General features: G+C 45.9%; 1 protein-coding gene and 2 pseudogenes across 1 annotated transcript; 1 reads left to right on the forward strand and 2 right to left on the reverse strand.

Moving 5' to 3' along the window:
- The first annotated feature begins 2599 nt into the window (after positions 1–2599).
- LOC149862784 (olfactory receptor 5V1-like) lies at positions 2600–3529 on the forward strand. Its single transcript, XM_090054107.1, has one exon. The coding sequence runs from the start codon at positions 2600–2602 to the stop codon at positions 3527–3529; it is 930 nt and encodes a 309-aa protein (XP_089910233.1).
- A 1983-nt stretch (positions 3530–5512) lies between these two features.
- Positions 5513–14978, reverse strand: LOC149862785 (olfactory receptor 12D1-like; annotated as a pseudogene).
- A 4447-nt stretch (positions 14979–19425) lies between these two features.
- Positions 19426–21170, reverse strand: LOC149862786 (olfactory receptor 12D3-like; annotated as a pseudogene).
- Positions 21171–25781: the final 4611 nt, after the last annotated feature.

Consider the following 25781-nt stretch of genomic DNA (forward strand, 5'->3'; position numbering starts at 1 on the left):
GTATTATGAAAATACATTAAGAAACCCAAACAGGTAGATAGAAATGTATACAATTTAACTTTTTTTTTTTTTTACTTCTATTTCTTCAGTTTTATATTAGGCAATCAGAAACTTATATTCATTCAAAGAAGAAGTCAAACTATAAGACTGATTGATAGATAGCCTGGTGATAAATAGTATGTTTTTCACCTGAATCTTTCCATTATTTCAAATTGGAACACAATTTTGATTTTTCAGAATGTCCTATTCAAAGCTACTTGGGTATAATAGACCTAAATATTTCACTTCAATTTTGAGTTCATTTTTAAATGATTGTAAAGTAAAACTAAAACAAAAGAAAAATCAAATACCTCTGGTTTGAAAAGATGGGGTTAATACTATTAAAAGCTCCATGTCTATTTTTTATAGATGTTTAACTGATATTTGTTGCATACCACCAGTCATGTCATTTCTGTACTTTACCCTAGACTAACAGTGAGTACATACTGGAATGTATGGGTGTGCGAAATGGGCCATATTTGATTCAGATTCAGATTTGGATTCAGCCTGAACTGGGGACAATAATTCTATTCATTGATTCAGATCACTGTTCCAATTCGATTCAGCTGAATCCAGATCTGAAGAGTCAATGCTGATTTCGAGAATCAGCAATTCAGCCATAGACACAGATTTAAATGTTTTTTCTTCATTCCTTGAGGTACAGCTTGTGAATGCTGCAATGGTGGGGTGGATGGAGTGTCCCACAGGAGTGCAGGGAGGACCCTGGTGTGCTCAGCAGAGAACCCAGAAGTGGACTGGAAGTACTTCTGGTCCACTTCCAGGTCTGTTGCCAAGCATGTTTGCCCCCCCCACACACACACACACCCCAGCTCTGCAATTGGCTGCAGGGGGAGCACAGACCAAGGAGGCACCAGTTGCTGTGCTGCCAAGCATGCTGGGACCCCCCCGTGCTCCTGTGGGAAGTTTCATCTGCCCTCCCATGTCAGCATTCACAAGCCACCTGGTACCTTGAGGTATGTAGTAAAAAACATTTAAAGCTATGTCTATGTCCAAATTGTTGAATTTTTCTGAATCTCCCTGAACCAATTTGGAGGGTTCCAATTCAATTCAGAGAAATTAAAGGGTCTCCTAATTTGATTCAGCTTCAGAGATTCAGCCACTGAATCAAGCCAAATCTCCGCCAAATTGATCATCGACCAAAGCTTCACACAGCCCTACTAGAATGTTCGTGGAACACATTGGTTTTCTTGAGGGAAACTTTTTTTTATCTGTTGTGGGGGGGAAAGCACCTAAAACTTACATTTTTTAAAAACTAGAATGTAATGTGTTGGTTTTTTTCCTTTGGGAGGTGAGGGGAAGAGATTTGTAAAAGTTTTCAGCAGATTTTCATGCCAAATTAACCTATTCTTTAAGGACTTCAAATGAAAACTTTAGCTTTTATCTGCAATTTCTGTACCATTATTTACCTGAATCCAAGGAAACTGAATTTTAGATGGCCCCTCAGTAATTAGATTTTATGTATGGGAAATTATAAATGTGTTATAATTTTTAATACATAGAACCTAATTAGTGGAAGGTCATCTTAAATTCTTCTGCCCCATTGCTGTGACAGGGAACACAGTGGTGGAGGGCAAAGAGCTTGACTGCCATACATTGTCTCATCTTCCCCTTGCTCCTCTGTGCCTGTTTGTGCCCCCCCATCACTTACTCCCCACCCCCAGTGCCTGCCACTCACCATGTGCCCATCTGCCCCCTACTGCTCTTGCCTCCTCCCCCAACTTCCCCACCACATGTTCTCTCCCACACTTCCTTCACTGCAAGCCCCCTCCCTTGCCAAACGATTAATCCCAAATCTAGAGCTGAGCCACAGCCTGCCCCAGGCCAGTACTTGAATCCAAGATAAGGCTTTTTCCCCTCATAGTGATGGGGAGGACTTACCTTGGATTTGAGTAAATCCACACACACACATGCACACACCATTTCTGTTTTCAAGTATTTTGTTTTTTAATACAATGGCAATTGTTTCCATGGAGCATTTCAATAACAAAATCAACAGAAACAAGAATAATATAATTATTTGTATTCAACAATAGTCACAACAGGAGTTTTAGGAGAGAGAGTAACTTTTGACATCTGAAGTGAACTAGTCAAATATATGATAGGAAGAGCCTCAGAATTAAATGGTGGATACCTCCAATGTTTGCTATCTTAATAATGTTGGACTATAACATAGAAAGTTAGAAACACCTAATTTTGTTCATTTGGGGATGCATCTGAACTTGAAGAAACACATAAGTTGGGTCCCATGTGGATCTAAAAATATTGGCGTGAATCTGAAATTGTTCTACTGAATGAACAGCATTACTTATCATTTAGTATATTATTTTAGCAAATTATGAGCCATTATATTTTCTGAAATGGAACATCTTAAACACAAATTAAAAGAAGCATTAGTTATCATCATTGTCAGTAACAACAACAACAATAATAACAAAAGAATAGCAACAGCAAAAAAGCAACATTTTCGCTACACACATTGAAAAAGGAAAATGTTTCTAGCGTGTTTTTTTCACTTGCAGAAAAAAGAACTTATGAAACAATGGCAATGGTTAATCAAACCACAGTGAGTGAGTTCATCCTCCTAGGATTCTCCACTTCTTCACATGTGCAAATTTTCCTTTTTTTGATCATTTTAGCTATTTATATCATCACCCTCATGGGGAACATAGTTATCATGCTGGTGATACAGGCTGACCCACACCTACACACTCCCATGTACTTCTTCTTGGGAAATTTATCTTTTATTGATATCTGCTATTCCTCAGTCACAATCCCAAAGATGTTGCAGACCTTCTTGGTGGAGAAAAAGACTATTTCATTCAGTGGCTGCATCACACAAGTGTTCTTCTTTGTTTTCTTTGCTACAGCTGAGGGGTTAATACTTACAGCAATGGCTTATGATCGGTATGTAGCCATATGCCAGCCTCTGCATTATGCTGCAGTCATGAAAAGTTGGGTTCATGTCCAGCTGGCATGTAGTACATGGATAACTGGGTTTTTCTATTCCTTGCTGAACACTCTACTGATGACTGACTTACAGTTCTGTGGGCCTAGTATAATTAACCACTTCAGCTGTGAGCTCCCTCAGCTGTTCAAGCTCTCATGCAGTGACCCCTTTACCAATAAGATGGTGATTTTCACTGTTGGTATATCACTGTGGGGAGGGGCATTTCTCATCACACTGAGTTCTTATGTTCGTATCATCTCTGCCATCTTGAGGCTTCTGTCAATGGAAGGAAAACGCAAAGCTTTCTCGACTTGCTCTTCCCATTTGACAGTAGTTATCCTGTATTATGGACCAATTTTATTTAGGTACCTGAAACCCACCACACAGAACTCAGAGGATCAGGACAAGTTCATCTCCATGATTTACAGCATTTTAACACCCATGCTGAATCCTGTCATATACAGTCTGAGAAACCAAGAAGTGAAAAGGGCTTTGGGAAATGTTTTTGGTAAAACAAGGTGAGCACATGGAGCAGATAGACAAATCAAGCACATTTTAAAGAGCAGCTCTGTTATTAAACAAGACTTTTTTAAAACTCGAAGTGTTCTCTCTGTGAGTTTTTCTAATGAACTGGTCTCTCATCAGTAATACAAATAAATATTTAACCCTGTTCACTGTTCCAACTCAACACAGTTTTGGGGAAAAAAATTGGTAAAACCTAGGTAGTATTCTGGATCTTGCATTACACACCAAATTGTTGCTCTCATTCAAATACCAGATCATTAAGATAATTTTCCCATCATGTACATTTCTATACATGTCAGTGGAATTTTTTATACATTTATCATGACACAAGTGATCCAAACCAACTAATCAAAGGTTTCTTAGTTCCTGAACTATAAACAAGCTAAACACTAGGGCTGTGTGAAGCTTCAATCTCTGATTCGATTCAGTGGAGATTTGGCCCAATTTGGTGGCCAAATCTCTGAAACGAATCAGGAGACCCTTTAATCTCTCCAAATTGAATCAGAACCCTGCAAATTGATTCAGGGAGATTTGGAAAGATTTGACAATTCAGACATAGACACAGCTTTAAATGTTTTTTCTACGTACCTCAAGGTACCAGGCAGCTCTTGAATGCTGCAGTGGTAGGATGGATGGAGCATCCCACAGGAGCATGGGGGGGGTCCTGCACAGGCAGAGCATCCCAAACTCCCAGAGTGCCTGAAGCCAGCTTTATCAGTTCGGCAGGTGAGCCAGATTGGCTTCTCCAATGCCCCAAGAGATATTTCTGGCTGGGCAACTTGTCAGTGAGGGAAGAGAGACAGTGAGTACAGGTTGGGTGGACTGACTGACCACCCAAACCCAAAAGGCCTTTATCCTGAGGAATGGGGTGGCAGACCAGCTGGTCTGAGAACTTGGGGGAGCTCAGAAATTGCAACAAGTGTTAATTGCTGCAGAGATTCATTAATTATCATGGTGGCACATCAATTAGCCAGATGCAGCAAAAGCAGCAGCGACAAGGATCACAATCCCCAGTATACTGAGAACAAGGGGGAAGCTGAGCACACAAGACAGTTTTCTTTTCCTTTTTTTTTTATCGTTCCTCTTGTTTTTGGAAGCTGAGTCCCACAGGGGATGCCTACAGTCAAACTCAGACCCAGGTGAGCACCACCCCTCCCAGAATTAAATGATCCATCAAGTCGTGGTAGATGAGAATTAGAAGGAACACTAATCTGACTAATTGACCTAGAGATGAGATGTCCTTTCAGGCTCCCAAAGGGGAGAGGGCAGTCCCCACGGGCTCCAAACCCCACAAACAGCGCCCCCATGGGTGAAACTTACCTCCAGGGGAGCAGCCAGACCACGAACCGCAGTTGCGGTAGCCCGCATTAGACCGGTGGTTTAATCAGCTGTTCCCTGGGTGAGGAAAAGCCAAGCCAATTGCAGCAGCTGTTCCAGCCACCACAGGAAGATTTAAAAGCCCCACTGGAACCCAGGGGGCAGAGAGGGCAAGGGAGCATGCTGGCACGGAGCACGCCAGAGGTGCTGAGGCTTCTGCAGCAGACAGGAGCAGTGCAGCGGGCTCAACACCAGCAGGCACAGCAGGGGAGGTGTTTGAGCCCCCTGTAGGAGGCTGGGAGGAAGGAGGCAACTCCACACCCCTCTCCTCCCCAGAGGTCTATTTCTTTTGACAAAAAAAAGAACAATAGGTGCAAAGCCAGAAGCACCCTACTCAGAGGTGCTGAAGCAAGCAGGAGCTGATTGAGCATGACCAAACCACACCATTGGTGCCAATCCGGTTGGCGAGTGGGTGGGGTGTAGGGGAGGTGGAGCCCCATAGAACATTGCACCCTAAATGTGAGTACTACCGTCCCTTGGGGCCCCCCAGGAGGAAGATCTCCACTGAACCCTCCCTTTATCTAATAACACCAACTCATGGCAGGCGAGTTGGGGGGGGGGTCCCACACTGGATGGATAGTACATCACTCAAGGCACCTTTTATCATACCTGGGCTTTCCCTACTGAAGACAGGCAGATGGATGTCATCAGGATGCAGAGGACCATGCCCTTATGTGGTGATCCCATGACACAAGGACCCAGTGCAATACTCCCTGTAACAATATTGAGTAAATCAAGGTTGAGGCAGGTGCTGCTGCAGGCCAAACTCATCAAGGGGTTGATATCACAGAAGAAGTGGTGGACATGGATGGGACCACAAAAGTGCAATTGAGAGGTCATAACTAAGTGCATCAGGGCATGCAGAAAGCCAGTGCTCCAAGTGGTTAGTGCCAGGAGTAAGCACACCTGTTGGCTCATGACCCCAGTGTACCACAATGAGTTGCCAGTGGCCACATACCAATCATAGGCCATAATGTCTAGCAGCACAACTTCGTTGCTGCCCAGGAAGTGAAATATTGGATCTGGGCCAGGCATCTGTGAATGAGTTGGCCTGGTTTCCTGAATGGAAGGCAGCCAGCATCTTGGTCACAGTGACTGTGGCATAATAAATGTCCAGGCAGGAGGAGAGATTACCCAAGAAGAAGTATACATAGGGATGTGAAGCTTGGTCTCAGCTATTACCACAGCCACGATGGCACCATGCCCCAGCAGGCTGGCCACATACAGTCTAAGGAACAGTACAAAGAGGAATTTCTGCAGCCACCAGACATTGGTCAGATCCAAGAGGATGAACTCATTCACTTGTGTCAGATTCCCTATCCCTCTATGAGAAAGAAAGTAACATCAGGAAGAAAGCAATCATTAAACATTGACTAGAAAGCACTTCAGCTAGTGGGTTGTATCCTCACTAAATGAAGTCACTATGTCACTGTGAGGGGAAGTGGCAGAAGCAAGAGAAGTCACTACTCATTTGCTTGAAGTTAGTCAAATATTATCTTGTTGAATTTAAGATATAGGTTAACATAAACATCCAACAGATTCATAGACTAGTTAATGGAGCAATGTCGACTTTTTTCATCCCTGTCATGTGTTACAACTATACTTCACTTGCCAGGAACGTTGTATTGTTTCCCTAAGGTAGACTGACAACTTTCTATGACATGTACTTTCTCTCCTCAGGTACTTGGGTTCAGAAGTTGGTTTCCAGAATCCTATACAAATTAGACACATACTTTTAAAATGTATACATGTATATTTTTTAATACAAATACAACATTTGACAAAAATTAAAACTGAAAACAGACTATCAACATTTCTTTCTTGTCCACAGTTTTGTCATCTCATAATGGCAGCTGAGTGAGGCCTTTCCTCTCCTGTCCTCTCCTCTCAATGATATCCTTTGTTTAAATTTTAATTTTTATCCTGGATCCATCCATCTACTTCTCCCTATGCATGAACCTGGGCACCTTCATGTATTTCATAGATTTCATAGACATTAGGACTGGAAAGGACCTTGGAAGATCATTGAGTCCAGCGCCCTGCCCAAGCAGCAGCAAGTAAGTTGGGCTCATAGGATCCCAGCAAAGTAAGCATCCACATTTCTTTTGAAGGAGTTCAATGTAGGTGCATGAACATTGGCAGTGGCAGGCTATTGCAGACCATGGGGGCTTGGAGAGTGAAGAAATTCTTCCTTATGTCCATCCTGAAATGGTCTTACTGGAGTTTATAACCATTCCACCTTGTCATCTCTTGGGGCGCTCTGGTGAACAATGGTTCCCCCAGATCCTGGTGAACACCCCGATGAACTTATAGGTGGCCATCAGATCGCTCCTGAGCCTGTGCTTTTCCAGGATAAAGAGTCCCATAGCTCTCAACCTGTAATCATAAGGTCTGTTTTCCTGACCTCTGATCATGCTCCCTCCTGTTCTCAGGTGTGGATGCTTTACCCCAGAGTTTGGCATCATCGGCAAACTTGGCCAGTCTGCTTCTGACTCGAGTGTCCACATCATTAATGAAGATTTTGAACAATATAGGTCCAAGGACAGAGCCTTGGGGGACCCCACTGTTCACAGGGCACCGTGACGATTGATTTCCATCAACCACCGCCCCCCGGGTCCAACCACAGAGCCAATTGCCCAGCCAGAGAATCATGGTGCATCCAAGGCTACAGTTGGCCAGTTTTCCCAAGAGGTGATCATGGGATACCAGATTGAAGGCTTTTTTGAAGTCAAGATATATGAAGTCAATCTCCTCTCCTTGTCCAGTTGATAGGTCACCTGGTCATAAAAGGAGTTAAGATTGGTCAAGCAAGACGTACCCACAACAAACCCATGCTGGCTATCCCTCAGGATGTTCCCGTCAGCCAGTCTGTTGAGAATGGCCTCTTTAATAATCTTTTCTAAGAACTTCCCCGGGATAGAGGTCAGGCTGATGAGCCTGTAGTTTGCCGGATCCACTTTTCTCCCTCCCTTGAAGATAGGCACCACATTGGCATTCCTCCAATCTTCAGGCACTTAACCAAAGGGCCAAAAGTTCTCAAAGATCCATGCCAGGGGCTGGAATATGATGCTAGCCAGCTCCTTGAGTACCCTGGGGTGTAGATTGCCAGGGCCAGCTGACTTGAAGGTGTTCAGCGTCTCAAGTTGTTCCTTCATGAGGTCAGCATTGATGGAGGACAAGGAATCTCCCCTACCCAGGCCCCTCTGTCCCATAGTGGGAAGGGGCATCCCATGGGACTGATGAAAGACTGATGCCAAGTACCCATTTAATAGGTTGGCTTTTTCCTGGGCCTTGGTTGTCAGTCATCCCATCTGGTTTAGCAGGGGTCCAATGCTGCCCTTGCTTTTTCTCTGGCTCCCCTCACAGCTAAAAAATTACTTTTTATTTTCCTTGATGCTCATAGCTAGTTGGAGTTCTGTCATAGCCTTGACTTTCCTGGTTTGCTCCCTGAAGGACCGGACCACTGCAGAATATTCCTCTTTGGGGGTGGATCCCATCCTCCATCCTTTGTAGGCCTTTTTTTTTAGCCTCAGGAAGTCTGCTGGTTCCCTGGAGAGCCAAGAGGGCTGCTGTGCCCTTTTCCTGCCTTTCCTCTGAGAAAGAATAGCATTAGCTTGTGCACTGAGGATCGCTCCCTTGAGAAGCAACCACTCTTCCTGAGCTCCACTTCCCTTGGGGACATGGTCCCTTAGGGCCTCACCAACAAATCTCCTGAGCTTGTCACCGCCCCTTTTGTCTATGCAATCCCTCCTGTACAGGGTATAGCCATTTATACCTATGGCCCAGTCATGGGTGGAGTTCCACCAGGTCTCCATTATCCCTATGAGATTGTAATTATTTGTGTTAGGCAGGAGGGCAAGTTCCTCCTGTTTATTTCCCAAGCTCCTGGCATTTGTGTACAGGCAGGCAAGTGTCCCACTGGGGACCCTTGCCTTGCCTACCGGTTGTTCCAGGGTTGGGGCATGGGTGGGCTCTCTTAAGTGCCTTGGCCTGCTGGTTTTGCAAGGGTTGCTCAGTAGGCCAGCGGTGGTGGTAGTCCCCCATTCCCTGGCAGGCTTAGTCTGGCTGAGAAGAGCCTCTTCCCCAGTGGAGAGTGGTGGAAGCCGTCCCTTCCCAGCAGCTCGCTGACTCTCTCACCAAAGAGCAGGCTGTGGTCATGGAAGCCAAAGCCTTCCTGATGAAACCAGTTCCACAGTGTTTAGTTCACCACCTGCATCCTCCTCTCCCTCAGCCCATAGCCTGAGACTGGGAGGATTGAAGAAAACACCACCTGTGCCCCCAGATCCTTTACCCCACTCCGAAATCCCTGTAGTGCCTCATGACCTGGATGGGAGTGCTCTGAGCCATGTCATTGGTGCCCACATGGATAAGGAACATGGCACAGGGGACACAACAGTGGGAGTCTACTACAGACCTCCCACCCAAACTCCTGAGCTTGACCAGGAGTTCACCCGGGAGCTGGCTGAGGCTGCATGTCCAGGACCATGGTTGTCATGGGTGACTTCAATTACCCAGACATCTCATGGGAGGATCACTCAGCAAAATCCAAACAGTCACAAAGCTTCCTCTCATGTGTGGATGACCTCTACCTGACTCAAGAAGTCTATGGGGCAACGAGAGGCAAAGTACTGCTCAACCTGGTACTGGCAACAGGGGATAACCTAATCGGTGACCTAGTGATTGGTGGGAAGCTGGGTGACAGTGACCATGAGGACCTTCACCATCCGCCATAAAGCTGGCAAGTCTGTCAGCAACACTGAAGTCCTTGACTTCAGGAAAGCCAACTTTGACAAGCTCAGGAGGCTCGTCAGTCAGGCCCTAAGGGACCATGAACCCAGGGAGAGGGGAGTTCAAGAAGAGTGGTTGCTCCTCAAGGAAGTGATCCTCAATGCACAAGTTAAGTCTATTCCATCTCGAAGGGAAGGCAGCAAGAAGGCACAGCAGCCCCTCTGGCTCTCCATGGATCTAGCAGGCCTCCTAAGGCTAAAAAGAAAAGCCTACAAAGGAGGGAGGATGGGATTCATCTCCAAGGAGGATTATTCTGCACTGGTCTGGTCCTGCAGGGAGCAAACCAGGAAAGCCAAGGCTGCAACTGAACTCCAAATAGCTTCGAGCATCAAGGACAATAAAAAGTCCTTTTTCAGATATGTGGGGAGCCGGAGGAAAAGCAAGGGTAACATTGGACCCCTGCTGAACCAGATGGGGCAACTGACAACTGACACCCAGGAAAAAGCCAACCTATTAAATCGGTACTTGGCATCAGTCTTTCATCAGTCCCATGGGACGCCCAAGCCCACTGCAGGACAGGGAGGTCCGGGTGGGGGAGATCCCCTGCCCTCCATAAATGCTTACCTCGTGAAGGAACATCTTGAGAAGCTGGATACCTTCAAGTCAGCTGGCCCTGACAATTTACACCCCTGGGTACTCAAGGAGCTGGTGAGTGTCATAGCCCAGCCCCTGGCATGGATCTTTAAAAACTCCTGGCGCTCTGGTGTAGTGCCTGAAGACTGGAAGAAGGCCAATGTGGTGCCTATCTTTAAGAAAGGGCGGAAAGTCAATCCAGCTAACTATAGGCCCATTAGCCTGACCTGGTGAGGATCTTAGAAAAGTTTATTAAAGAAGCCATCCTTAATGGACTGGCTGAGGCCAACATTCTAAGGGATAGCCAGCACGGGTTTGTTGTGGGTAGGTCTTGCTTGACCGATCTCATTTCCTTCTACGACCAGGTGACCTATCACCTGGACAAGGGAGATGAGATTGATGTCATATATCTTGACTTCAAAAAAGCCTTCAGTCTGGTATCCCATGATCACCTTTTGGCGAAACTAGCCAACTGTGTCCTTGGGTCCACCATGATCCGCTGGCTGGGAAATTGGCTCCGTGGTCAGACCCAGAGGGTTGTAATTGATGGCAGTCACTCATCATGGTGTCCTGTGACCAGTGGGGTCCCTCAAGGCTCTGTCCTTGGACGCATATTGTTCAACATCTTCATTAATGATGTGGACATTGGAGTCAGAAGTGGACTGGCCAAGTTCGCCGATGACACCAAACTTTGGGGCAAAGCATCCACACCAGAAGACAGGAGGGTGATCCAGGCTGACCTGGACAAGCTCAGTAAATGGGCAGACGAGAACCTGATGGTGTTTAACACCGAAAAATGCAAGGTTCTCCACCTTGGGAGGAAAAACCTGCAGCATCCTTATAGGCTCGGCAGTGCTACGCTGGCTAGCACTACGGAAGAAAGAGACTTGGGGGTCATCACTGACCACAAGATGAACATGAGCCTGCATTGCATTGCAGGCTCATGCTGCAGCTAGTAAAGTGACCAAAATGCTGGCTTGCATCCATAGGTGCTTCTCAAGCAAATCCCGGGACGTCATTCTCCCCTTGTACTCGGCCTTGGTGAGGCTGCAGCTGGAGTACTGCATCCAGTTTTGGGCTCCACAATTCAAAAAGAATCATAGAAGTAGGGTCAGAAGGGACCTTGTAGATCTTCAAGTCCAACCCCCTGCCTGGGCAGGAGAAAAGACCGGACTCAAACGAGTCCAGCAAGGTTGTCATCAAGCCTCTTCTTAAATATCCCCAGGGTAGGAGACAGCACCACTTCCCTAGGAAGTTGGTTCCAGATCCTAGCCACCCTAACTATGAAGTAGTTCTTGCGGATTTCTAATCTAAACCTACTCTCTAATAATTTGTGTCCATTGTTCCTTGTCATGCCAGGGTGCGCTAGGGGAAACAGTGTCTCTCCTAAAGCCTTCTGGTCCTCCCTAGTGAGTTTATAGACAGTCACCATGTCCCCCCTCAGCCTTCTCTTGTGAAGGCTGAACAGGTTTAGGTTCCACAGTCTTTCAATGTAGGGTCTGCCCTGTAGCCCCCATATCATGTGGGTGGCCCTCCTCTGGACCCTTTCAATGTTGTCCACATCCCTCCTGAAATGGGCACACAGAACTGGACACAGTACTCCAGCTGTGGCCTGACCACTGTCGCATAGAGGGGGAGGATCACCTCCCTGGCTGTACTTGAGATGCACCTATGGATGCATGACAAGGTCCGGAGAAGGATGTGGAAAGGCTTGAGAGAGTCCAGAGGAGAGCCATGCGCATGATCAGAGGTCAGGAAAATAGACGTTATGATGACAGGCTGAGAGCCATGGGGCTCTTTAGCCTGGAAAAGCGCAGGCTTACAGGTGATCTGATGGCCACCTATAAGTTTATCGGGGTGACCACCAGGATCTGGGGGAACGTTTGTTCACCAGAGCACCCCAAGGGATGACAACGTCGAATGGTCATAAACTACTGTGAGACCATTTCAGGCTGGACATAAAGAAGAATTTCTTTACTGTCCAAGCCCCCAAGGTCTGGAACAGTCTGCCATCGGAGGTGGTTCAAGCACTTACTCTGAACATCTTCAGGAGCAAACTGGATGCTTATCTTGCTGGGATCCTATGACCAGAGCTGACTTCCTGCCCTTTGGGTGGGGGGCTGGACTCAATGATCTTCCGAGGTCCCTTTCAGCCCTAATGTCTATGAAAGCTATGAAATCTATGGATGCGGGCTGCTGGGAAGCAGCAGACTTCCCGAGATAAGGGGGCGGAGCAGCAGATTGCCCCCTCAGTCCCCCGCAGGATGGAGTCTCCTAAGACAGACACTTTGCGTTTTGTCTTGGGGAGAGCCGGGACAGTACCTAGAGTACTGCCCATGTTGCCTGTGGGAGCTGGCAACTCAGCAGGCTCTGTTGGGGCTGCAAGAGGTTTGTACTTGTTGCATAGCTCCAGCGGGGCAGGGGCCTTGGAGTGGCGAACCTTGGTGGCCTTGACCACCTTGGTCCAACCCCTGGGCTGGACAGTAAGGGAGGTCCCTGAGTCCTTCCTTGTCCTGGAGGGAGACGGTGGTCTACCCTCTGCCTCCCAGGGGAGAAGGGCCTGGCAGTAGGAGTTCATCTGCTGCTCACAGTCCCTGATGGCATGCAGTCTTTGGACTGCGGCCTGGAGCTCCTCCAGCTGGTGTGCCAGAGACCCCAGTAGGGAGTAGACCCCACGAAGGGAGGTGGCTGTATCCCCAGGCCCCACAGCCCCAGAGACTGAAAAAGCAACAGGCAGCCCCCACAGCCAAGAGCCAGAACGTCTGTCTGCGTAGAGCCCAGAACGATGGGTTCCATCTGGTTGGAGGCCTCTGAGATGCCAGAGAGGGGCCACAGACCCTGAGGGGACCCTCGGGGTGAGGTGCATGCCCATCTGTGTCATGCTGCTGGTGGGCTGGCTATGGCTGGGACTGGCTTCCCTAGAGCGGGGGTGCATAGGCAGGGCCGCGGGTTCTCCCACTCATCCTCCTGCGCAAACTCTGCGCTAACTCATGTGCCAGGCAGACAAGCACGCCTGTTTGCATGGCCTGTTCATGAGGCTCCGGTCGCTTGGCTCCCTGGGGGGGGCTGGGCAAAGTAGGGGCTGGGGCAGAGTGAGACCCACCTTGGTTCTGGCTTAGCTGCCTCCCTGTGGCTAGACTGGGGTTAGTCCCTCCCACCAGGGGCCCCGCTTACTTCCGACTGCTGCTTGCACCCCTGCATCTCGCACCATTCAAAGAGCCTGTCTCAAAACACATTGAGTTATTTCTTTGCCTCTCTTTGGCAGGTCAAAGCAGTTTGAAATCTTGATTTGCACAGAGCTAGGGGTCAGAATTATCCATGCTAATGGTTCTGAGGGTTCCAACAGGCCATAAACTGAATTTGAATTAAAAAGTTCAAACAAAGTCAACAGCATCCTGGGTCGTATTAAGAGTATGTTCTCTTGCAAATCAAGGTAAGTGATTTCCACTGTATTTGACATTGATGTGGTTTCACCTGGAGTCCTGTATCCAGTTTTGGGCCTCACACTTCAAGAAGAATGTGGACAGATTAAAAAGAGTCCAACAAAAAATTATTAGAGGTCTGGGAAACATAATTTGCAAGGGAAGGCTGAAAGAACTTTGAATATTTAGTCTGGAAAGAAGACGACTGGGGTGGGATTTGATAACATTCTTTAAACCCCAGAGGGGTAAGTATAAGGATGACAACAGACTATGCTTTGTAGCTCCAGGAGACAGAAATAGGAGAAAATGGTCTTAAATTGCAGCAGAGGAAAATTAAGAAGAAGTTGCTCACCACCAGGGTGGTTAAGCATTGAAACAGGCTAACTAGAGAGAATGTGAAATCTCCATCCTCAGAAGAGTTATGGAGCAGGTTAGACCAGTATTGTAACAAGAGGTGCGTAAGTGGGGCCCCAGCTCTAGGCACTGATTTAGAGAAGATACAGGTTGGTGGCTGCTGCTATAATATCTTTCATAGTTATATTGGAAGGTTTCTATCTCCATCTGTTCTTTCTTCTGCCCCTTGCAGACATCTCCACATTCAGTTAAACTATCCAGTTCAAACAATAAACACAATCCCAGTAACCAGGTTGGCTGCTATGCAGTACTACTAAATTACAATGTGACAGCTCCACATCAAACAACATTGAAGACAGATGGAGTGATAGGATTACTACTGGCCATTATATCAGCTAACAGTATGTCATTGGAACACATGCTAGGAAATTACATTTCTAATTTTCTCAGTTTTGGGTTCTGTGTCTAGTGCTCAAAGTTTGGTCACTTTACTGGGAAAAATATAGCATATGGGAACAACATTCTATCCATATAAATGATTTGTGAGCTATCTGATAGGTGGCTCCTGCCCCTGCTACACTGTGCTTGGACTTGCCCCCCTCACTCCCCTCAGTTCCAGTGCTACCTTTTATTCAGCACCCAAGGCTCATGTCCTGGTCACCCACCCTTAGTTACACTACTGCATAGACAACCAAATGAGGTCTGAGCTTTGTAAGAGTTCTGAGGCTTATGTTGTCTGAGGTCCAAGCTTTGTTTAATTGTTCTTTTATCGATTGGGTACTGTGGGACTAAAGATGGAAAGACAGAAACAGATATAGATACACTCATTGATATACCTATATAGAGAGAGAGGGGAAATGTAAAATTTTACCAATTATTTTATTTGTAGACGCAGAAAATGATTTGGCAACCTGAACATACCTTACACTCATTGGAACCCATATTGTGAAGAGGGAAAACTGTTTTGGACGATCTTAGGAATTTCTGCAGCTTCAGGCAGGAGGAGGAAAGAAAATGCCATGAGTTTTACTAATATTAGTTGTGAAAACCTCTTTTGCAGTGTAACAAAGAAACCCTTTTTAAAGAGTCATGCTTTTGGAAACACCCAGTTCTCCCTATGGGCAGATAATATTGTTGCTGTCCTAAACCCCTGTTGCAAAGCTCAGCTTTTAGCTGATTGGAAAACTGAATGAAATGGAAAAGAAACAAAAAAATATTATTAGTGTTTGTATGATTAAACTTACTAGTTTTGATTTAATCATAAATGGATAGAATGTGGTATGTGTAAGGATGGGAATGATGCAGAACACTGTAACTTAGTATGCTAAACAACTGTAGAACCATTTACTTGAGGTGGAAATTTCAGGGATGCCTAATGGACCAGGACAATGAAAGGAGCTGTTTAAGGCAGGAAGAGGAAGTGCCTATCTATATTGTGCTACTTCTGGAGGATATGGTGCTCCTTTCACAGATGCCCCAAGGGAGCACTTGCTTGGGACTTCCAAGCTTCTATCATCTCTGAGTGCCCCATTAAGCCTGCCAAGAAACAGCTTTTAGAGTGTGTGAGCACCTGGGTTCTTGGACATTGAGACCAGGCCTTCTAGTCCCTGTTCCCCTGCAACGGTTTTCTGTCTCTCCCTTGGGCTTTGTTCCCTGAAAGAAATTTGACCTGTTCAGTGGATGGAATGTACCCAGAGGCTCAAATTCAGTGAAAAGGTTGGCCCTTCTTAAAACAACATAACCTTTACTTGTCCACATTGAAACAACAAGAAGGGTCCTTCTTCCACAGAACTCAAGAAGCGTTTCAGGAAAAAAGCCTCTTAAACTCCTGTTGCTTTTGTCCTGCCTATCTTAAGAGAGTCTCAACGTTTTCTTTATGGGCTTAGGCCCACAGAACCACAGCACAACAAATAGGTCTAGCTGTCTATTTCCATGCTCGTTGGGTCTCCCTTTTCAGGAACTTCCTTCAAGTACCTATTTGGCACCAGAAACAGGAATGAGTGTCTTCAGGTGCTTTTCTGGGACCACTTGATATGATGGTATAGGACAATAAGCTGGTATTACTTGATGACCCTTCATCTTCTAATAGAGAAGTTAGGCAGGTTTCTACAGCTCTGCTTGCAAACACAAGAAACCTTCTTTCCACTGTACAAACTAGTCAGAGGAAGTGAGGCATGCAATGCTGTTATAACATAGATACTTTAAACCTGAAATTTTACACAAAGGCACAGTATATCACAGTTCCCCAGCAACATAGATTCCTGGGAGGGCAAGCCTGTTTTGAGGGCTCTTAGGAGAGAAACAGCAACTCACAAACCACTAGCAGCTGAAGTCCAAGTTCCTGGCACCATAGAACTGGGAAGCAATCAAGAACACCATTGACTCTATCTTTGCCTAGCCACAGATTGGGTGCTACTATGGGAACAGTACACACAGTGATATCTTTTCATCCAAATGCTCCTCCATTACACTTTGGCTTCTAGGTACCTATGGGCAGTTATAAGTCCTGTATGTCTGCCTTATCTCATTTAATCATGAACCTCTTCAAGGCAGCAAGCTCACTGGCATCAGCCTGAGTGATCAATGGAGCACCTAAGACCTTGTGCTTTAAGACCCCAAACACAGAAGAAGCCCAGAGGCACACCTAGTGCTGCAGCTGCAAATATTCCTGAATTGTCTAGCTTCAAAACACTTTCCACAGAACATTTAAAACCATCTTGCCTGTCCAAAGACCTCTGAAATACTTTGCTTAGCTATGCAAAACATGTATTCTGCTATTTCCCCCTCTGCCTCATACCCCAGATCTCTTCAAGAAGCTTATTTTTTGTGCCAAGTTATGGTGGGTGAAACTGTCTTTTCAGTTTCAGTTTATGGTGCTTTAAGTGTCTTTTAATTAGGGACACCACCGGCAACACAACAATGGATTCTTCCTTTCTGGACCAAGACCTTGTGGTGGGTGAGAAGCTAATGTGTTCCAATGATCTTCAGAACTGCCATCTGGAGTCTTACACTCCTGCCAGGGTCACACATGGCAAACAAACCAGAGGGGAGGGTCCAGCCAAACTATGACTGAAGCCCCAGTCCTCAGTGGTGGATCAGGTGGAAAAAAATGTCAGGATCTCAGCAGCTGTAAATATGGAAAAAGGCTTCACCAAGATGGAGGTCTCCTGTCATCTAGGATTTTCCCATGCCAATGAGTCCAGACCTAGTTAAGATTGTGTGGTTGTGGTTTCTACCCAATAGCTTCTTCATGTTAAACAAAGTCCTGCAAAGATTTCTACCACAGGAAAAAACACTCTACCAACCAACATTTCCTCTCTTAACAGTTGTTTGTGTGAGGAGTAAGCAAGCCACCCTGTGGAAATGAAGGAGGAGGATTGGGTCATCCTAAGGACCTGTCACTTCCTACCTTTACCTTCTCTCAATAGCAAGTGATAGAAGTCAGAGAGTAGGAGGAGAGACAATTTTCTGTGTACCTGCAAGCCTATGAATGACTTATATTAGCCCATTAATTCATGAAGTCCCTGAATTGCTAAACTGCCTTTTAGCTAAGCACCTGTGAAGTAGCAGTGCAGTCAGAGAAAAAGACAGTAGAATCAGCCCCAGAACACTTAAAAGAGGTCCCTACTGTTGCCCAAGGGCTTAGACTAAATGCTCCTACATTCAACAGAAGCCTGTTCCCCAGGGGTAATACAGGGTGGTGTGGTGGGGAGGAGGTCATGGACATTTGTGGAGTCATCTTGGCATCAACCATATATTGACAAGCCAACATAAGGAACCATAATCAGGTGTCTTAATACTCAAGTCTAACAAGTTACAAGGACATGGCACCTTCAGCACCAGGAAATTTCATTTGCAGTTGCTTTGTAAGAGCTTAAGAATAGACAAGGACCTTTTACCCCCCATAGAAGGCCCTATCATGTCATGGGGGCATGGAAATGAAGACACTGGACTGCCACATTATGGAGCAGAGAAATATTCTAGGGAAGTGTATGACAGATCATAGTGGCCAGCCATCCTGTGTGAATTGCTGGGGGGTTAAGGTCCTGGACAGTGAGAGGAAGGGGCTTATCTTGCCATGAGTGTTTGTCATGTGCTAGTTGGGGAGGATGGCAGTTAGGAAAATAGAAAGGAAAGTAGGCTGAAAGGAAGACAGCACAGCTTGACATGATGTTGAGGGTCTAATGTGGTTTAAATTAAAGGGAATGCCCTGCCAGGATGGACTGGGTCTGTTTGATGTCAGTCTAATTGGAAGTCTCTCATAGGGACCAGTGGTAAGGCTGCAAATCAGTGTTGCTGAACAAAAGAAGGGACACCTCAGACTCTTCCAGACCTACTTCTCAGCCACAGTAAGCTGAGGACTGGATGGACCTCCTTTTCCTCCCTGTTTGAGGCATCAGAGTTCTTGGTAGCTTAAGGGTTGCCATGATGTTGATAACAAAAGAGGCCTTTATACAGCATTATCCAAAACAAAAATTGGTGACAGCTCCTTGTAGTTGGTGCAAGCCAACCTGCAGTTGCTAGAGACCCAATTGGCCTCTCAAGCCTTCTTGTACCATGCCTTTAGCAGTTTTGCCTTTTAGTGACATTGGTGCCAGTTTGTTGAGCTGAGATGTCAGTACAGATGCAAAATGCTCATAAATGACCTTGTTGATGCGTCTTCTCTAATGTGAATTCCAGGTCTCCTTATCACCCTAAATACCTCAGGATTCTTCTAGGTGGTAGAATGAATCAAAGAGAAGGTAAAGTGAGGTTGCATTGACATTCTGTGTTCAGGCGTTGGATAATATGCTCCAAAAGTGTGTTTGATGTTGGCCCAGGATATCAGAGGCTGAGGTCCCTGAGATAGGTGTCAGATAAGATGAGGACTTGTTGTGTCTGTATTCCCAATACTAAATACCGAGAGTCACCCGTGAGCTGGGTCATGAAGACTCTTCTCCCCTCACCGCTAAGTAAAAAAATTGTGATAAATACTTAACAACTCTTTAACTAGGGTGGCCTTTCAGAAGTTATTAGTTAGGTTTGGACCCTTGTCAATGAGTACTTTTCTTTATGGTAAACTATTTTAGTTACTTTATGTTACTATGCTCAAACACTAAGTCAGCATTTTCCTGTTTAAATCAGCAAAAACATAGAATCTGGCTTTCGAAGACTGTCTGTATACAAGGTTACCTAAAATGTGTTCCAATCTTTATATAATGGAGGATGTATGAAAGACGGAGTCACTTATGCAAAGGTCCCTAATGTGTTCCTTACTATATCTATAGGCACATATATTACTGAGCAAGAATGGGTTTTACAGTCCATATTTTGGTACTTAATGGGGATTAAGCCACATGATAAATATCATTGCAGATTTTAGTTCAGGAGAAGAAGCCATCACTTTCTCAGAGTCCTTTCATGGAAAAGTTTTCTACCTACAACTTTCCTCATGGCAGATTTTACATCTTTGTTCTGCAAGGTATAAATGAGGGGATTTAAAGATGGGGTAATCACACTGTACACAAGAGCAGCAATCTTCTCTTCTTCCACAGAACCTACTGATGTGGGACTCACATAAGTATAAACCACTGTCCCAGAATACAAAGTCACTACTGTGAGGTGGGATGCACAGATAGAAAAGGCTTTGCTCCTGCTTTCCCATGAGTGAACTTTAAGGAGGAGGAAGGAGATGATGCACCCAAGAGCAATGCTCCCTGTGATTATGTTGAGGAGGTTGAGGTTGAGGCTGGTGCTGCTACAAGCCTAGTTCAGAAGGGGTTTGATTTCACAGAAAAGGGGGCATACATGGCTGGGGCCACAGAAGTAAAGCTTAGAGGTCATAACTGAGTGCAGGAGGGAGTGTAGGAAACCCATGGTCCAGGTTCCAACTGCCAAGAGCAGGCAGACCCGCTGGCTCATGACCACTGTGTAGCATAATGGATTGGAAATGGCTACATAGTGGTCATAGGCCATAACAGTTCACCCCTGGCTCTGGCGAGAAATGTTACTCTCAGTAGCCCGTTGCACCCCTGTTGAGCCCAGGAGCCCCCAGAACCCCCCAGTGGGACTCCAACCTGGAGCCCCAGCACAGCCAGAAGTAGGGGAAGCTGGTTGGAAGCCGAGGAAGAACACACCACCCCCCAGCTCCTAACTGGCACAGGCCCCAGGGAGCCATGCAACCAGAGCCTTGCGAAAAGGAGATGCAAACAGCTGCATTTCTGGGCCTGGCACATGAGTTTAGCGCAGCAGTTTGTATAGGAGGGTTAGTGGCAGGTCCCGAGGGTCTGCCAGTGATCCCTAGGGAAGTTAGTCCCATCAGCAGCCAAGCTACCAGTGGCACAATGTGGATGGACACATGCCACACCCCGAGACTCCCCTCAGAGTCTGAGGCCTCTCCCTCTGGCACCGCAGAGGCCTCCACTCAGATTAAACCCATGGTTCCTGGCTTCACACAGATGGAGCCCCAGGATCTCAGCTGCAGAGGCTGCCTGGCATGTTTCCAGGCACATGGGACCGGGAGCATGGCCACCTCCCCTTGTGAGGTTTGCTCTACTTTGGAGTCTCTGGGGCACCAGATAAAGGATCTCCAGGCCACAGTCCAGATATCAGGGATGGTGATCAGGAGATAGACTCCTACTGCCAGGCCCTTCACCCCCTGGAGCTGGAGGGTAGACCATGCTCACCTTCCAGGACAAGAGAGGACTTGGGGATCTCCCATACTGTCCAGCCAGGGTGTTGGACCAAGGTAGTCAACAGCCCCAAGGCCTGCTGCACAAGGTCCCCACCCCTCTGGAAATAATGCCTAACAACAGAGCCTCACTACTGCCCAGGAAATGGAAGAAGTGCAGTTTTGTCAGACAGCCACCAAATGAGATGGCTTGGTGCCCTGTGAGGAAGTTCACTAGTAGCCTGGGCACAGTGACTGTGGAATAGAAGATGGCCAGGCAGGAAAGGTTTACCAGGAAGAAGTACACGAGGGTAAGAAGCTTGGTCTCAGCTGTCACCGCCAACACAATAAAGCCATTCCCCAGCAGGCTGGCCATGTACAGTGTCAGGAAGAGAGCAAAAAGGAATTGTTGCAGCCGCGAGACATTAGTGAAACTCAAAAGGATGAACTCATGCACCTCCATCTGTTTCTCCATCGCTGCTAAGGGAAAATAATAAAATCAGAAGAGGAAAAAGTAATAAGCTAAAGCTGCCACAAATGAGCATGACCTTGGTCCTCTTTTCAATTCAACAGCGGGGTGAATGGAAATGGGACAATTTCCATTTGCGACCTCTGCCCACCCTTTTGATGCTGGGCAATAAAGCAGAGAACTAGAGTGTCTGGGTGGTAATTAGCAGCCACAGGGGCAGAAGAGAAAAATAATGAAGTAAAATCATTTACCATCTTGCATACTGTAGGGGAAGAAATTCTAGTTGTTCACAACGCATTTACCTTTGAAAAAGGACAAAATATGAAATTAAGTAAAGTACTGTCTACATTGCAGGAGTATTGCAAGCCAAAAAAGAACAAGACTTTTGAAAGCTACAGATTTTTTAGGTGCAAACAAGTATAGATTAGTATGTCACTGAACTACAGAGACTGAGTAAGAACTGTAGTTTTTGGAAACTTTACAGAATCTCTGATTAGTTATAGAATTATTTGTGGGATTGTAGACACTGTATAAGGGTTGAATGCATGTAGGAGGCATGAAAGCATGTGGTCATATAAAGCTACTTCACAGGGTAGAATTTTCCATTGCTAAGGCAGGTGTGCAGTAACCATAGAAGACAATACCATCAATACCTCAATTCAGTGGCAATCCCTTGATTCAAGTGCGACAGGCTAGGTGGTAGTGAGTTAGCCCAGGGGTTGTGAACGGCTAAAAGATGATTTGAGGGCTTGGGATTCCCTTTCCTCACCAATCAGGCCCCAGAGACTCACCCTCCATGTCTCCTGATTGGCCCCGTGGGTCACCTGGAGGGGGATAAAAGGGGCAGCGCAGCTGACTCAGGAGAGACCAGTGAGGCCCCACAAGGAAGGAGCTTCAAAGAGCTGGCAAGAGCTGGGCTAGTGGGGTGGGAGCAGTTGCCCCAGAAGCACCTGAAGGAGTGGGACCTGCAGGCACCAGTTGGACCCTCAGCAGCATGGCGTGCGGCTGGCAGGAGAGGCTCCCCACTGGGCTCCAGGATCCCCTACAAGAGGCTGTGGCCAGCAGGAGAGGCTCCCCAGCTCTAGCGAGGACCTGAGCAGCGACCTGAGAGGTTCCCAGCTCTGCTTGCAGCTCCTCCAGTCAGAGGCCAGGAAGCTCCATGTGAAGCCAGGGCTCCAGGAAGTTCACGTTAATATCTGACCAGAGCAGAAACATAGAAAATTAAAATTGAGACCAAAAGTAAGTCCAACAAACAGCTAAATGACTGGCTATCCAGTAGTAAAAATATGGAGACGCATTGCTAATGTCTAATATAAAAACAGAGTATACAACCTCTCATTAATATACCTAGGATGGTGACACTGATTTTTGGTCTGGAAACTTGAAAGAAACTAAACCTAGTTAAGTGTGTGTTTGCACTACAAGAAGAAACAACATTTTTGCCTCCTGATGATTATCTTGGGTATCATGGCCCATGTCTGAACAATCTACTTAAAACCAATTATTCCACAACACAAAAAGTGACCATGTCTATGGGAAGAAATGTATCTAGAGACACAAATGCAAATACCATCATGCAGATTGAAGAAATCAACCTCACAGGTCTATAGCTAGTGAATTTTGTGCTATGCTGCCAAAAGTGCAAGTCAGTTGGATCCCAGTACAGGGGCTCAAGTCTATAAAGACTTGGAGAGAAAACTTCCCATCAAAAATAAAAAGCTGATTTATTACTTTGTCTGTGTGAGAAGAAAGTTAAACTTCCTGAAAGACTCATGGAGTGGGGGGAAGAGCATCACCTTTGTGCCACCATAAATTGTTGCATTTATACCTCATTTTGTGCCACAAATGCTCAAATTTGCAACCATGACAGAAGGCAAGTTTACCAGCAGCTCCCCAGTTATGCCTGAGACAAGGGCCATTAATATCCTGCTGACTCTTTCCACCTATAGATATCCACAACCAATGCACCTGAAAAGGGGTTGGGGAGGGACTTGCTTATCCACAGATGTAGATGTCCACACAGCAATAGAATGACAACTTACTATAGTCATCTATATATACCTTTTTTGGTGGGGGAGGTGGGGAGCAGCTAGCTTGAATGTCTACATGGGCAGCATCTGTCTTTGTAGCAGCTACCTAAGTGCAAACAAAATAATTCTGATCATCCACATCGGGTTTTTTGCCTCAGGAGTTCTAGGTGTCCAGCGAAATAATATTATAATGTCACACTTTATGTTTTATTCAATATAATAATATTTTTATTTTTACAGAACAGAAGTCCAGATACTACCACCACTGTTGCTCATACCAAGTTTCCAAGTTCTCCCATTGATAAGAATGGAACTAAAGCCAGAAGAAAGGTCTTATTCTGAAAAGTACTCTACTCTGCAGAACCCTAAAATCACACAGTGCTTCTACAGCATGGAGGCTGAAGTAACAGTCATTGTGGATACTTCCACATAGCCACATTTCCCAAGAATAGTGAGTGGGCTGGACTTTGTAGCCTAGTTTTTCATTCAAGATAGATCATTTACAAAATAATTCAACCTCTCCAAAAACTTAAGAACGCAGAGCATTTAGAGACACCTTTCCTCATTGCATCTGTCATCTTTTTGTTTCTTAAGCTGTAGATGAGGGGGTTGACCATGGGAGTCAGGACAGTGTAGAAGACAGAAAAGACTTTGTTCAGACCTCTAAGTGCATAAGTATCTGGTAACATCTAGACAATGATTAGAGTTTCACAGAAAACTGTGACTACAATGAGTTGACAGAAGCAGGTAGAAAAGGTCTTTTGCCTCCCAGTAGTGGAAGGGATTCTCAGGATGGTGTAGATAATACAAATATAGGATATCAGGGTTAAATGAAAGGCAAAGGGTAAATCTATGGAGGACAGCAAGAAAGTCAATAGAGTAATCACATAAGTATCATCACAGGAGAGCTTTGTCACTGGGGTGAGATCAGAAAAGAAATGATCAATTTCACTGGGACCACAGAACGTTAACTGTGATATCAGCCAAATTATTATAGTACCAGCCAGAAATGCACATATCCAGGGTACTGCAGTGAGTTGCAGGCAGACCCTGCCATTCATAAGAACTGCATAGTGCAGTGGTTTACAAATTGCTATGTAGCGGGCATAAGACATCACAGCTAGTAAATAACATTCAGTGGTCACCAGGGAACAGAACCAATAAAACTGTATGATGCAGCTGCTAACAGAATATGGTTATTTTTCCTGTCAAAAGACTAGCTAGCATTCTGGGCATGATGGTGCAAGTATAGCAGATTTCCAAGGAGGACAAGTTACCTGGGAAGAAGTACATGGGAGTGTGAAGACACTGATGAGCCACCACGAGTACAACAATGAGGATGTTCCCAGCCACAGTCACAGTGTGGATTATTAGGAACAGCAAGAGAGGAATACACAGCTCAGGGATGTTCCCAAATCCCAAGAGGATGAATTCCATAATGGATGTTTGATTTTCCTCTTCTGCTTTCCTCATGATCTATGTATAGTAGAGAAACCAAACTAGCAACAAACAGTGAGAGAAATTGCTCCATTGTTAATGTTTCATTCATTCAATCATATGGGAGTCAAGATAAGAAAGCTGTGCATTGGCTTTCAGGACTATACAATTCACACACTGAAGACCTTCTCAAGGAAGATGAGGATTGATACATCCAGCAATATTTGGACTCTTTGAAAAGAACCCAGTACCAGATACTGTGTAGAAAGTGTTTAGGCACTGCAATGTGGATATGCAGTTTCATATATGTGGGGATTCTTTTTTCACTGTTCAGTAAACTATCAGTTTATGCCTAGGCCTTGGGGGCTCAGCTTTTTGGTCTCACAGGCCAAATGAGTGGTGTAGGACTGGTCTATTAGCTGGATTAGAACCCATACCCCAGGATCAGCTGCCACACCTGGATCCATACTGAGCTTCCCCCACCCAACCACATGCCAGGATTGGGGCTTCAGGACCTTGTGTACCTCTGCCAGGCTCTATAATCCAGAACTGAGACTCCAGGGTGCTTCACTGCTTCTCCTCAGCACTGCATGAGTGGATCACCTCTGGGGCCTGCACTACCTCTGCCCAGTCTCATCTGTGGGAATTGGACTCTGGGGCTCACGCTGCCTCTTCTGGGCTCCATGCAGCAGGATCAGGCTCTATGTTGCCCTGAGTTCAAACTCTAGCTCACAGGGTCACAACCCACAGGACTGTTCCTGGACCCATGGGAAGCCTTGCAGGCCAGATGACACAGTGCCAGGGGCTAGATCTAACCTATGAGCTGAGGGTTGAGCACCCGTGGGCTATGCAACTTAGTGGCCAGCCTGGTCAATATACCCATTTAAAAGCCTATCAAATTGAATGATCTATGTTTGCTCTTTCCAAGTTACAGATATGGTGCCTCTTCCCACAGTGTGAGGGCACTTAACATTCTTTAGTGTTTTTATCATCACACTATCCCTGATTGGGACCTAATGTACAAGGGTTTTAAGGGGCATATTTAAAGGGATGGAACTCAGCGGAAGCTATGTGCCTAGCCTCTTTCAGATGTGTTGGTTATAGCCTCTTCTGACAATCCCACCAGGTGCTGTAAAACTCTGGCCTTATG

Source organism: Crocodylus siamensis, chromosome 6, assembly GCF_052110815.1.
Source record: "Crocodylus siamensis isolate JL-2025a chromosome 6, ASM5211081v1, whole genome shotgun sequence".
In the NCBI taxonomy this organism is placed as follows: domain Eukaryota; kingdom Metazoa; phylum Chordata; order Crocodylia; family Crocodylidae; genus Crocodylus; species Crocodylus siamensis.

Bases quoted from the DNA above. Each gene is read 5' to 3' on its own strand.
- LOC149862784 (XM_090054107.1), top strand. From the start codon at position 2,600: ATGGCAATGGTTAATCAAACCACAGTGAGTGAGTTCATCCTCCTAGGA.